This window comes from Silene latifolia, chromosome Y (assembly GCF_048544455.1).
Source record: "Silene latifolia isolate original U9 population chromosome Y, ASM4854445v1, whole genome shotgun sequence".
Taxonomy (NCBI): domain Eukaryota; kingdom Viridiplantae; phylum Streptophyta; class Magnoliopsida; order Caryophyllales; family Caryophyllaceae; genus Silene; species Silene latifolia.
This window is the reverse complement of record NC_133538.1, coordinates 401,612,348-401,625,627: the sequence shown is the minus strand read 5'-3', so window position 1 is coordinate 401,625,627 and position 13,280 is coordinate 401,612,348. Positions and strand designations below refer to the sequence as shown.

General features: G+C 35.2%; 2 protein-coding genes across 2 annotated transcripts; both read right to left on the bottom strand.

Moving 5' to 3' along the window:
- Positions 1–895: 895 nt before the first annotated feature.
- LOC141632204 (secreted RxLR effector protein 161-like) lies at positions 896–1,591 on the bottom strand. The gene has a single exon (XM_074444769.1). The coding sequence runs from the start codon at positions 1,589–1,591 to the stop codon at positions 896–898; it is 696 nt and encodes a 231-aa protein (XP_074300870.1).
- A 2,906-nt stretch (positions 1,592–4,497) lies between these two features.
- Positions 4,498–5,031, bottom strand: LOC141632203 (uncharacterized). Its single transcript, XM_074444767.1, has one exon. The coding sequence runs from the start codon at positions 5,029–5,031 to the stop codon at positions 4,498–4,500; it is 534 nt and encodes a 177-aa protein (XP_074300868.1).
- Positions 5,032–13,280: the final 8,249 nt, after the last annotated feature.

Below are 13,280 nucleotides of genomic sequence, written 5' to 3'. Positions count from 1 at the left end.
TCAAGCAAGTGTAAGATAAACTTTATAATTTCATTAATGAAATCAGTCCCAAGAACATATAGACTTGAATTAATTCAACCCTAATACAATTATAAAGACGGAATAAGAGACTAACCTTGGTCCATGTCTTACAGACGCAATCAATTAAATAATGAGAAGTATAAACCAATTGATTCTCCTCTTTAACCCTTTCTTTAATGTTCCCTTTGATGATGGAGGAAGAAACAGACTTTTCACCCTTTCACTTTGTTATACGTATAGCTTGTTTTTGTCAGATGAATAATTTTATTCTTTTAACTTCCATAATATATATAATATATTACGTACCTTTTCGCACAATCAAACCCAATCGTACCTTTTCGTGAAAGACGATGTATAATAGGGTAAGGTAAAAGGGAATAATAATTCCCGAACTTTAATTACATTTAATCGGGACCGATCCATCACGATACCGTCTTTTATATTAAAGTCTCGTAATATTAATGTGAACTTAACTTTTATTAAAACCCGAAACACATAGGCCATACGAATATTATTAATTATTCTAACATTCTCCCACTTGGCCTTTGTGTTGACTTAATGGTTTAATAACTATAATGTACGCTTTTATGTTAAGCTCACTAACTTTCATATCCTTAATCGAAATAGAGCTAATTGGATCATGGCGGTCACACGTCATTTACTAATCGACATGATTCCTTCCATGTATCACAAATCAATTCCAAATCTAGGTAAAACTTTAATTTGAGAAGAACATTAATTCTCACAATTAGTCACATGTAATCTAATAACTGTAATGTATACATATACTATAATGATTAACATGTCTATTATAACAGAAACAATACTATAAGTGAATTCTAGATGTCATATTTTTTTTACAAGCATATTAACTTTATAATAACAAGGCCTTTGATACAACACCCATGCGTTCTACATGGCCAATGAACGCCTTGGGTTGTAATCCCTTAGTTAATGGATCTGCCACCATTTTATCCGTTCTTATATGCTCAAATGACACTCTTTGCTTCTGTACCTCCTCTTTGACCGATAAAAACTTTAATTCCATGTGTTTAGCACCCTTGGAGTATTTATCGTTCTTAGAGAAGAATACGGCTGCAGAATTGTCACAATAAATTCTCAGCGGCTTGGCAATACTATCGACAATACCAAGTCCCGAGATAAAGTTTCGCAACCACAATACATGAATAGTGGCCTCAAAGCATGCCAAAAATTCGGCTTCCATAGTAGAAGTAGCAATGACAGACTGCTTCCCACTTTTCCATGATACTGCCTCTTCAGCTAAAAGGAACAAGTAGCCAAATGTTGATTTTCTACTATCAACACATCCGGCATAATCTGAATCTGAATAACCAATCACCTTAACATGATCGGATCTCCTATAAGTAAGCATGAGCTCCTTAGTGCCTTGTAAGTACCTAAGGACCTTCTTCGCAGCTTTCCAGTGGTCCATCCCGGGATTACTTTGGTACCGACCCAACATTCCAACAGCAAAGCTGATATCTGGTCGAGTACATGTCTGAACATAGTTCAAACTCCCAACCACAGATGCATAGTGAATTCTCTCCATTTCTTTTCGTTCCAGTTCATTACGGGGACATTACATTTTACTAAATTTGTCCCCTTTTTGTATAGGAACTATCCCTGCGGAGCATTCATTCATTCTATATCTCTCTAAAACTTTGTCAATGTAAGCTTTCTGAGACAACCCTAACAATCCTTGTGATCTATCACGGAAAATTTCAATTCCGATCACATAGGATGCCTCACCCATATCTTTCATTTCAAAGTTCTTAGATAGATATTTCTTTACATCATGCAAAATGCCTAGATCATTCGCAGCAAGTAAAATATCGTCAACATATAAGACTAAAATAACAAATCTGCTCCCACTGATCTTAATGTAGATACACCGATCAAAGGTAATCTATACAAACCCATATGACGTGATGGTATCATTAAACTTTAAATACCATTGTCTAGAAACTTGTTTTAGTCCATATATCGACTTTCTCAGCCTACACACCTTATCTTCATTACCCTGGGATGCAAATCCCTCAGGTTGGTCCATATATACTTCTTCCTCAAGCTCACCGTTTAGAAAAGCGGTCTTTACATCCATTTGGTGAAGCTCTAGATCATAATGAGCTACCAAAGCCAAGGCAATTCTTAAAGAATCTTTCTTTGACACCGGAGAGAAAGTTTCTTTATAGTCAATACCGTCTTTCTGAGTAAAACCTTTGGCAACAAGTCGAGCCTTATACCTTTCAATGTTACCTTTAGAGTCCCTTTTGGTCTTATAGACCCATTTCGACCCAACGGTCTTAGAACCCTCAGGTAACACTATTAAGTCCCATACTTTGTTGTCATCCATAGATTTCATCTCCTCTTTCATGGCAATTAACCACTTTCCAGAATTATCACTTTCCATGGCCTTACGGAATGAGACGGGATCCTCACTAATGCTCAAGTCACATTCAACGTTATATGTCTCGTAGTCATCTGGGATGGCTGATCTTATTTCTCTTATAGATCGCCTTAATTGTTCCTCTGGAACATTGACTACCCTTCTTCGCCTTACAGGTTGCCTTGACATTCACGTGACATATTATTCTCCTTGAATTGTGACTTGATCATCATTGTTATTGTTATTTTGTGGGTCTTGCACTTCATTTCGTTGTTGTCCCATTATGTCATTTGACTGTGACGACACGATTGGTACAACAATTTCTCGTGCAACTTTAGGAGAAGAAGCTTCAACCTGAATTTCTTTAATGTCCACTTTTCGTGGTTCAATGCTCCCACTAGTTTGACCGTTCTCAATGAATCTAGCATTCCCAGTCTCTACTATTCTCGTACTATGATTAGGACAGTAAAATCTATACCCCTTTGACTTTTCAGGATAGCCAATGAAATAACCACTGACTGTCCTAGGATCTAGCTTCTTTTCATTTGGGTTATACAACCTTACTTGGTGGGCAACCCCAAACTCGAAGATGTCTTAAACTCGGTTTCCTTCCCGTCCACGGTTCATAAGGAGTCTTAGGAAGCGCTTTACTAGGAACCCGATTTAAAACATAGGTTCTTTGTCTTTAATGCATAAATCCATAGTGAAAGAGGTAAAGAACAATTACTTAACATGCTCCTAACCATTTCCATTAAAGTACGGTTCGCCTTTCAAAGAACACCGTTCTCATTTGAGGTGTCCGGGCATTGTATATTGTGCACAAATACCCCTATACACTTTCAAGTAACTTTGCAAATGGACCAGGACATTGTCCATTTTCAGTAAACCTTCCATAAAACTCACCACTTCTATCCGATCTCACAATTTTCACTTTCTTTTCTAGCTGCCTTTCCAGCTCATTTATGAATATCTCAAGGACATCCACGGAATGAGCCTTTTCATGCAACAAATAAGTGAAACCATACCTCGAGAAATCATCTATAAAAGTGATAAAGTACTTTTCACCACTCCAAGATGGAGTGTCAAAAGGTCCACAAATGTCGGTGTGTATAATTTCTAAAAACTGAGTGCTTCTTGTAGCTGATTTCTTTACTGTATGTTTAGTCTGCTTACCTTTAATGCAGTCTACACACACATCTAAGTCACTAAAATCCAATTGAGGTAGAATTTCATCTTTTACCAACCTCGTTAGCCTTTCTTTGGATATGTGACCTAGCCTTTGATGCCACAAGTAAGCTGATTTTTCATTCGATGCACTACGTTTAATACCTTGACACTCAACATAAAATAGGGAATCGGAAAATTTAACATCAAGATTGAACCTATAAAGTGAATCAATAAAAGTACCACTACCATAAAAGTATTTATTACAGTACATTGAAAATACACCTGTCCAAACTTGAAATTAAAACCTAAATTATCCAATTTACTTAATGATACAAGATTTCTAGCACAATCGGGTACATAGAGACAATCTGTAAGATCTATATGACAACCAGTGTCTAAGATTAATTTGTAAGTCCCAATGCCCTCAATGCATGCTTTCATCCTGTTTCCCATGGATACAAACTGTTCAGCTCCTCTTATGGGCTGGATCATACGATATCCCTGTTTAATGTGAGAAATATGAGTAGTTGCACCAGAATCTAACCACCAAGTATTACTAGGTACTTCTATAAGATTTGATTCAAAGCAAACAAAACTATAATGTTTACCTTTCTTTTCGAACCATGCCTTCCTTTTAGGACAATCCTTCTTGAAGTGTCCCGTTTTCTTGCAAAAGTGACACTTCTTCTCTTTCTGGATCGCACTTTCAAGTCCCTTAAAGAAAGACTTTCCCTTCTTACCATTCTTACCCTTCTTACTCGGTTTAGCCTTCTTCTTGCTGGCACCATCATGACTCAAGAAATGAACAAACTTGATCTTTCATCTTCTTTAATCTCCCCTCCTCCGTATAAGCATGGCTTTTAACTCTTGATAGTTCCATTTATCTTTTATGGTGTTATAGTTCACACAAACTGGCCAAACTCATAAGGTAGAGAGTTAATGATGAATTGGACCAAAAAAGTATCACTTACGTCCATTCCTAAAGTCTTCAACTTTGCTGCCAGGTTAGACATGTGTGTCACATGATCATGAATCGGTTGAGACCAGTCAAACCTTTTAGTAGTTAGCTCACTCATTAAACTACCAACAATTGACTTATCAGCTAAATCCGACTGTGAACACTCCTTTACTTTAAGCATGAATTCCCTTGCTTTCTCTGTTTTAGGCATGGAGGGCTTAATGTTATCAGCCATTGTCATCCTCATGAGGTGTAAACCCAACCTGTTAGATTTCTCCCAAGCCTGATAATGACACTTTTCGGCTTCGGAGCTTTCAGGTGTAATTTTTGTTGGTACCTCATCTGTCAGGATGGCAATGTCCAAAGCCAATATACCCAGTGTATACTGGATCTTTAAGGCCCACTCATCGTAATTAAGCCCATTGAACTTTACAAAAGAGTCAGCAGATGCAAACATATTTGGAGATGCTGCAAACATTTATACATGTTACCAATTAGTGCTTTGAAAAACTATCATACAGATTCAAATAATTTTATATAAACTTTTATACATGTATTTAAATGACCTTTGGGCAACACTTAAATACAAGTAACCATCATTGATGTTAATGTATACTTTAACAATTAATTATATCACACATGAATCAAATAAGAATGTTATCTTTGGATATACATACTATTAGACCCAATTTATGAATAATTAATCCTTTTATATCATCAACTATATTTAATGACCCACTTTTGGGTGATCTCCCAAAATATAGATGAGAAAAATAATTGATCAATCTATCTATAATTGTCATTTATACATCCCTTTTAATCATGATCAATTAAAAAACTTTAATTTCAAATGTCAAAATGCAATATAACAAGGCCACTTTGGTGACTAACATGTAACATATACAAAATAAAACATTTAAATTATATAGGTAGACCTATCCTTACATGTATTAATATTTCATAATACAAATTACCCATAATTAATGTGTGTTACTCTTTCCCTTTAAGTAACCCAAACATGAACTCTACCAAATATTATTATTATTAACTTTATGTTCCAATGGCTATCAGTTAACACAGGAGAACAATTTGAATAAAAGAAGTGCCAACATAATTTGCATTTTGGCGTAAATGCTCATCAAACTAAATGGCGTAAATGCTTCTGAGGGCTATAAACTATAAATTGCACCGCAGATTGTATTGCCTCCCCAGATACAATTCATAACATGAATTTACCAATTAGTTTATAATTCATACGTTTATATTATCTACAAACGTAATGATAATATATACTATAATCATGAATCATGAATCAATTACTAGAGATAGAAACAAATTAACATACGGTACATCATTTCATGGCTTTTCTTTTATGAATAAGAATCATGCTTTAACCATAATAAGTACACCCATGAATTAAGCAGTGCAGCGGAAGCACCAATTATTATTACAAGAGATCATCCTTGCCCACTATTAAATACTTGAAAAGGAACATGACGATGTAAATGTACCAAGAGATCAGACAAAGTATCAATATACCAATACAATTCTCACTGTCATAATGCGAGCGAACCAATATGATGCAAATATAATTTAATTTGTACTTGTATCTTTTAATGGGTAAATTAATCAAATCTATAATGGCTCTGATACCAAATGTAAGATAAACTTTATAATTTCATTAATGAAATCAGTCCCAAGAACATATAGACTTGAATTAATTCAACCCTAATACAATTATAAAGACGGAATAAGAGACTAACCTTGGTCCATCTCTTACAGACGCAATCAATTAAATAATGAGAAGTATAAACCAATTGATTCTCCTCCTTAACCCTTTCTTTAATGTTCCCTTTGATGATGGAGGAAGAAACAAACTTTTCACCCTTTCACTTTGTTATACGTATAGTTTGTTTTTGTCAGATGAATAATTTTATTCTTTTAACTTCCATAATATATATAATATATTACATACCTTTTCGCACAATCAAACCCGATCGTACCTTTTCGTGAAAGACGATGTATAATAGGGTAAGGTAAGAGGGAATAATAATTCCCGAACTTTAATTACATTTAATCGGGACCGATCCATCACGATACCGTCTTTTATATTAAAGTCTCGTAATATTAATGTGAACTTAACTTTTATTAAAACCCGAAACACATAGGCCATGCGAATATTATTAATTATTCTAACAGCAAGACCTTTACTACTCATATATAAATATATAATTCCCCTGGTAGGACGACAATGGTACTCCCAAGACTCGGTCCTAGTCTAAATCTGGCCAGACTCTCGGGACAATACATTTCCCGATTCGACATGCGGCAGAACATTCCGCATCCAAGACTCGAAGACAGATCGGAAATCGAGAACCCACAATCGGCAGGACAAGTCCGAAAGAGGCGGAAGATATGAGCTAAACCCACAATCGACAGGACAGTCCGAAAGAGGCGTAAAGACAAGTCAAGCAAAAAGGTATAGCATAAAGGCATTATCATAAGAATACGACTCAACTAAGCGATACGAATCAACTTGGAAAGAGACTACTACATGTAATGAACCGATGATAATCCAAATGAGACATTTCATGCCAAATCATAATCATGAATATGAATAAGTAACCCGTTTCTTCAATATTTGTCACTTGAATAAAAATGTAAACAAACGGAAATGAACCATTTATAATAAGCAAAACAAGCGTTAATTATAAATGACTCAATTTAATTAAACAAGTAGAATAATTCACTCGTATTTGAGATACGATAAATAAATGAGAATGAACGGATTAAAAATTCATATTATAGGTAAATAAGACATTTCATCAAATTTTGACTTGAATAAATAATAAATTTCACATTTACAATTCATGTGAGAAATATATAAATAAACGACAAATAATGAATTTAAGATACATAAATCATGTGACGAAAATTCAAATTAATCAAACCCGGACAAAAATATTTCACGTATAAAATTTAACCCAACTGAGGCTACGGCCTAGCTATAACCAGCCCAACCCGGTAACGGCCTAGCCGCAATCCGTCTCAGTACCAGTCCCTGCATAAGCAGCCAGCAGCACAGCACATGCAAAAAAAAAAACGCAGTATACAATCCAGCAAAACACATTATTTCCCTCTTTATCCAGCCGTCTTAGGACGGTTTCTTAGGCCAAACCAAGATGGATTTCATCCGTACAAAAGACCCAATCCCAACATGTACATATACTTGAGACAATAGCAAGAAAGTTGGTTCAATTTAGCATAAAGAAACCCGTTAAAACAGCCCGCGAAAACTACTCGACAAGGTCAATTTTCACGATTTATAAAGTTCTTTTGTGACCGTCTTAAGACGAGATTTTAAGCATGAAAAGGGTGAAATTCTCACATACAACCAACCCATTACATACTTGGATATACAAGGGAGACGGAAATCAACTATTTGGTTCAAATCATCCGTGGAATCGACCCAAAAACAGTCCACAAAAACCATCCATCATCAACTTATCTATACTTGGTTTTTCTAACAATTCATGAGGCCGACTTAAGACAAGTTTTTAAGCATGGTAGAAGGCGGAAACTAACCATACAAAAGACCCATATAATACTTGCATATACACTTGAGACAGAAGTAAACAAATTGGCTCAGACCAAGCTAGAAACCTCTCTAAAAACAGCCCCAAACATGACCCGACACAACCCCTTATTCGACCAAAACCACAGTTTGAACCCATCTTAAAACGAGTTTTTAAGCATACAAAAGATGAAATATTTTCCATACGAATGACCCAATTCATACATGGATATGCCCATGAGAGGAAAATAAGAAAGTTGGCTCGAACCACCAACCAAACAATGACCAAAACCGCGTATAAGACCATCTCACAGCCAACTCTCTTTATATCAATGGCATAAGCTTGTAAATAAAAAAAAAATGTTCAATTATCAATGTAGCAAAATCGAAGCACTGCACACAGTATTCAATAACAAGTCAATTTTAATTTTATAGCTATCACCACACCTATTTTTCATCTTCAAAAGCTTATAAGTGCAAATCAAACGTACAATGTTCCTGAATCAATGTTTAATAATCAAATTTTATATTCTATATCCGTCCCATTGATCAAACATTCATACCCATAAATAAGAGAAAAGCACAAAGAACCAAACTTTATCACACAAGAGTTTATAAAATGACCCATAGGACGAAATTTCGACATTTTTATCGAGTAACCTATCACCGTTACCTCGAAAGCGCTTTAATTCCGAGTGAATCGTCTAAAAAATTACGAGCCTCCCACCGGGTCTTCAGTTTCTTCAACTAGAGGAAAGAAAACAAGATAAAGGAGCTAAAAATCAGAACTTTCATGAGACGGGTCAATCTAAAATCACCACAAAAACAAGACTTTCTTACCTTAAAAAGAGGAGGAAGGAAAGGGGAAAAGAATGGTACAAAAATTATCGAATTTAGTTAAGAAATGGGGATGGGATCGGGGTAAAGAGGTCGGCGGAAATGGAGTTTTCTGGGTTATGTTGAATGTGGTGTTGTTGTTGCAGCTAAGGGTCTCACACAGAAGAAAGGGAAAAATGAAGGGGGTGGGGACGGGAGGTAGAACATTAGTAGTAGTAGTAGTAGTAGTAGTAATGATAATGATAATGATAATAAAAAGATTATATAAATGTAGAGTGTAAGACGGTAGGTGAGTGTGTTGTCGATATTTGGTTGGTCGAGGATAAAATAGTCTTACATACGAAAATGTGACGGTCTTTGCCAGACAGTAACATAAGACGGAAATATTATTATTATTATCGTGTATTGTTAATATCCGACTATACATATATGCATTTTTTTATATATAAACAAGCTTATATAAAAAATGTACGTTTTATAAAAATTATGTTTAAAAAGAAATTAATTAAATTAAATAATTTAAAATATAAATAAAGTAATTGAACGATTAAATAAATTATAAATGTCAAAATGAGAAATTCGCGGGTGTTACAATCACCCCACCTTTTAAAAAGTTTCGTCCTCGAAACTTGAAAATAGAAAATGAAAAGTCATAAAAAAAAAAAAAAAACTGGACTTTTGAAATCGGCAACCAAAACATTAAAATTTTACACTTTGTGAGAATTAAAATCCTTTCAAGAGTTTCAAGTAAAATTTTCCGACAGAACCAGATTCTCATCAAAGGAACGGAAGTGTTCTCGATGAGCATTCAAGAACATCTAACATTCCAAATCAAAGATAAGGTCAAATATCAAATCATTTGCATAAATCAAAAATCAAAATACTTCCAAAATATTTATAATGGGTTTTCAAAAGCATAAGTCTTCTTCATGGAACGAAATTGCTCTTGTCGTGCACACAAGGGCGCTAACTTTCCAAGTCAAAGACAAGTTTAAAACAAAATCATTCGCCAACAGGCGTAGAACAAATTATTAAACGTCTCTAATAACAAGTTCTAACATCCTATCAACGTTAAAACTAATTGAAAATGATAATTCACTCAAATTTTCTTTCGCAAACGTCAAATGAAAATTAAGATTCATGGTTAGACTCAAAACGGAGTCAAGTTCGTGAAAATGTAACATCAAACTTTGACAAATAAATCATAAATAAATCAAAGTTAGTTAGAAATTGAGTAGAATTAAAAGTAATACGGGTTTAGCAATTAGAAATCATGATAAAGAAGTTTATACTCAATGAATAAAAAGGGAACTAGATCAACTTTTCATTTTCAAATCTTCAAGTTAGGTAAAGTTTTGTAAAAGTAACATAAATTTTTAACAATGAATCAAAAATGGTAGTTTGAATTGTTTAGAAATTGCAAAAAAAAAGAAAGGTAACTTAGATATCATAAATACAAAGTACGCTAAGAGAGTTCAAATCTAACCAACAAAATAGCTATGATGAACTTCCTAAGGGTAAGAATTGAAGTAAGGTCAACAAGGATGTCAAAGATAGAATTTCACAGGTTACGAGCATCAAATTTAAAGGAGGAGCACGACGTAGCGAGAAAGAGAGGTATGAACGGTAACACTTATGATCAAGGAAGAAAGGGAATTAGACAACAAGGAAACGCCATGTACCCAAATCTCAAACACGACATCAACCTAGGTAGTTCCGCAAAATTCCTAACAACAAATTCATAATCACATCACTCCCCAGGACTTCCTCCAAACACTTACGTTACTTCCCCCTAAGTCGTTCCATGAAACAACGTACTTCACTACACTTGTGATTCGACAGTTCCCAATTATTAAATATCCACCCAACGACCTTCACAAAACAAGATCAAAGCTACTAACAAGGTTACACTCATATCCAACTTCTGTCAACTATGAGTTTCTCGAAATGGTAACCATCAATCAAAAATCTAAGTTCAAAAGTTCTTTTGCACAATCTATCATCCCAAAAAGGTCTTGTTATACTCTCGAAACCTAAAGCATACATGGTGACATTCTCCAAATCACAAGACAACCACCCAAAACATCTAACTCATCTCAGCTCAACATCTATCGATCGCAACTATTACATCTTAAGAACTCTGGCTACTAATCCTCACTACCACAAAGTGGATACCCAAATGAGATTCCAAAACTAGCAACAACTCTCACCTAACCTAGTTCCTATGTAACCATCACAACACTCACGAGAAAAAAAAAATACTGATTATGCTAACCTCGAGCTCAACTCAAACTTCCAAGTAATAACAACAAGGCCAAGTTCCATAACCTTAGTATCATAGGCAACTCACACTTAACACACAGAATCCACCAATTAAGTATACTTACTTTATCAAGGAACTAGGTATAAGAATCACTAAGTATGTCTCATCACACAACCTAAGTTCTTCTAACATCACAACCTCTCAAAATCAGGGTTATGGATGAACCACCAACAAACTCCACAAAGCCAAATTATCCAACCAAGATTAATATCCCACAAAAGAAAGAGAACTATCAAAAGGCGCCAAGGAGATTTGGTAAGGAACAAAGGACAAGTTGGGAGGGTACAAGAGTAACTTCCAAGGAAAAAGAAAAGAAAAGAGAATTTAGAGGAAGAAGTAAGCATCAAGAAGTAAAAGAATAAGGCAAGGTACACAAAGAAGGAGGAATATTTTCGAGGAAGGAGAAGCATTCTTCAAAGGTTGAACAAATCTTCAATTCCCGGCAATAGGAACCAAATCTTGATCTTCACGTCAGTAAGCTCACGGTTATTGATCCAAGGGTACAACAATAATTAACAATTAACAAACCTGTTAGAACTTAACAAAGAACAAACATACTACAGACTACCACCTTAGGTCCTTAAGTCTACCAATCTCTCATTCATTATTCAAGGTCAAGTTCAAGTTTAAATTTGGGGTACACGTGTGTGCGACGGGAGCAAAATAGGCTTTGATACCAACCGTGACACCCCGTGATAACGCGGAAAATATAACTAATAAATTAAAGCGGAAATTTAGGAAATTTTTGAAACTTTTAAAATTTAAAGCGTGAGTTCATTAAAATACAAAACACAAATAAAGAATGCGGAATTAAAGTTTAAATTATACAAACGATAGTCGAGGTGAGGAAAAATATATCCCTCGAATGACAATACAATAAAAGGTGAGTTTAAACAATCCTAATAAATCAACTACTAGGCCAAAGTTCTCGCTAGCTCACACATGTCTTCACCCCATGAATGCACCACTAATACCTGTCATTCATGTAAACATGAACGCCACAGTCAGTGGGGAGTAACTCAAGGTTCTCCCAGCCACAAAATGTCAAAATGAACATAACAAGGAACTAAAACAGGTAAGTCATATAAGATGCATACAAAAGATAAGAATATCAAGTCTATATGTAAACATGGCAAATAATTGAGATGGAACAAGATAGGCCAACATTAGCTTAATAAAGATCCAACTGATCATATGAGACAATTAAATAACATGAAAGACATGAATACGGTAATCTATATCAAAGCACGCATTTCAAGGAAATACAACATAGATGTGAGATTAGATTCCGAGTCATGTGAAGCAGTTAAGTAGGGATCAAATAGAAACTGTAGCCATTACTTGGAAAACCATTAAGCAAACATTGCACGGGACGTGGCTACTAATGTCACATTCATACTTATGGCTTGCATCTCACCATAAGAACGGATGGGAGCATCAATCCCGACGATTATATCGCAACTAGAGGGATTATAGATCACCCCTAGTATCTGATAGGACCAAGACAAACACACAAGGCATAACTCTTGCCTTGAAGAACAAATACCAATATCTATAACCAAGCAAGACCTTTACTACTCATATATAAATATATAATTCCCCTGGTAGGACGACAATGGTACTCCCAAGACTCAGTCCTAGTCTAAATCTGGCCAGACTCTCGGGACAGTATAGTTACCGATTCGACATGCGGCAGAACAGTCCGCATCTAAGACAGATCGTAAATCGAGAATCCACAATCGACAGGACAGTCCGAAAGAGGCGGAAGATATGAGCTAAACCCACAATCGGCATGACAGTCCGAAAGAGGCGTAAAGACAAGTCAAGCAAAAAGGTATAGCATAAAGGCATTATCATAAGAATACGACTCAACTAAGCGATACAAATCAACTTGGAAAGAGACTACTACATGTAATGAACCGATGATAATCCAAATGAGACATTTCATGCCAAATCATAATCATGAATATGAATAAGTAACCCATTTCTTCAA

Coding starts and splice junctions, on each gene's coding strand:
- LOC141632203 (XM_074444767.1), bottom strand. CDS start 5,031: ATGTTTGCAGCATCTCCAAATATGTTTGCATCTGCTGACTCTTTTGTA.
- LOC141632204 (XM_074444769.1), bottom strand. CDS start 1,591: ATGGAGAGAATTCACTATGCATCTGTGGTTGGGAGTTTGAACTATGTT.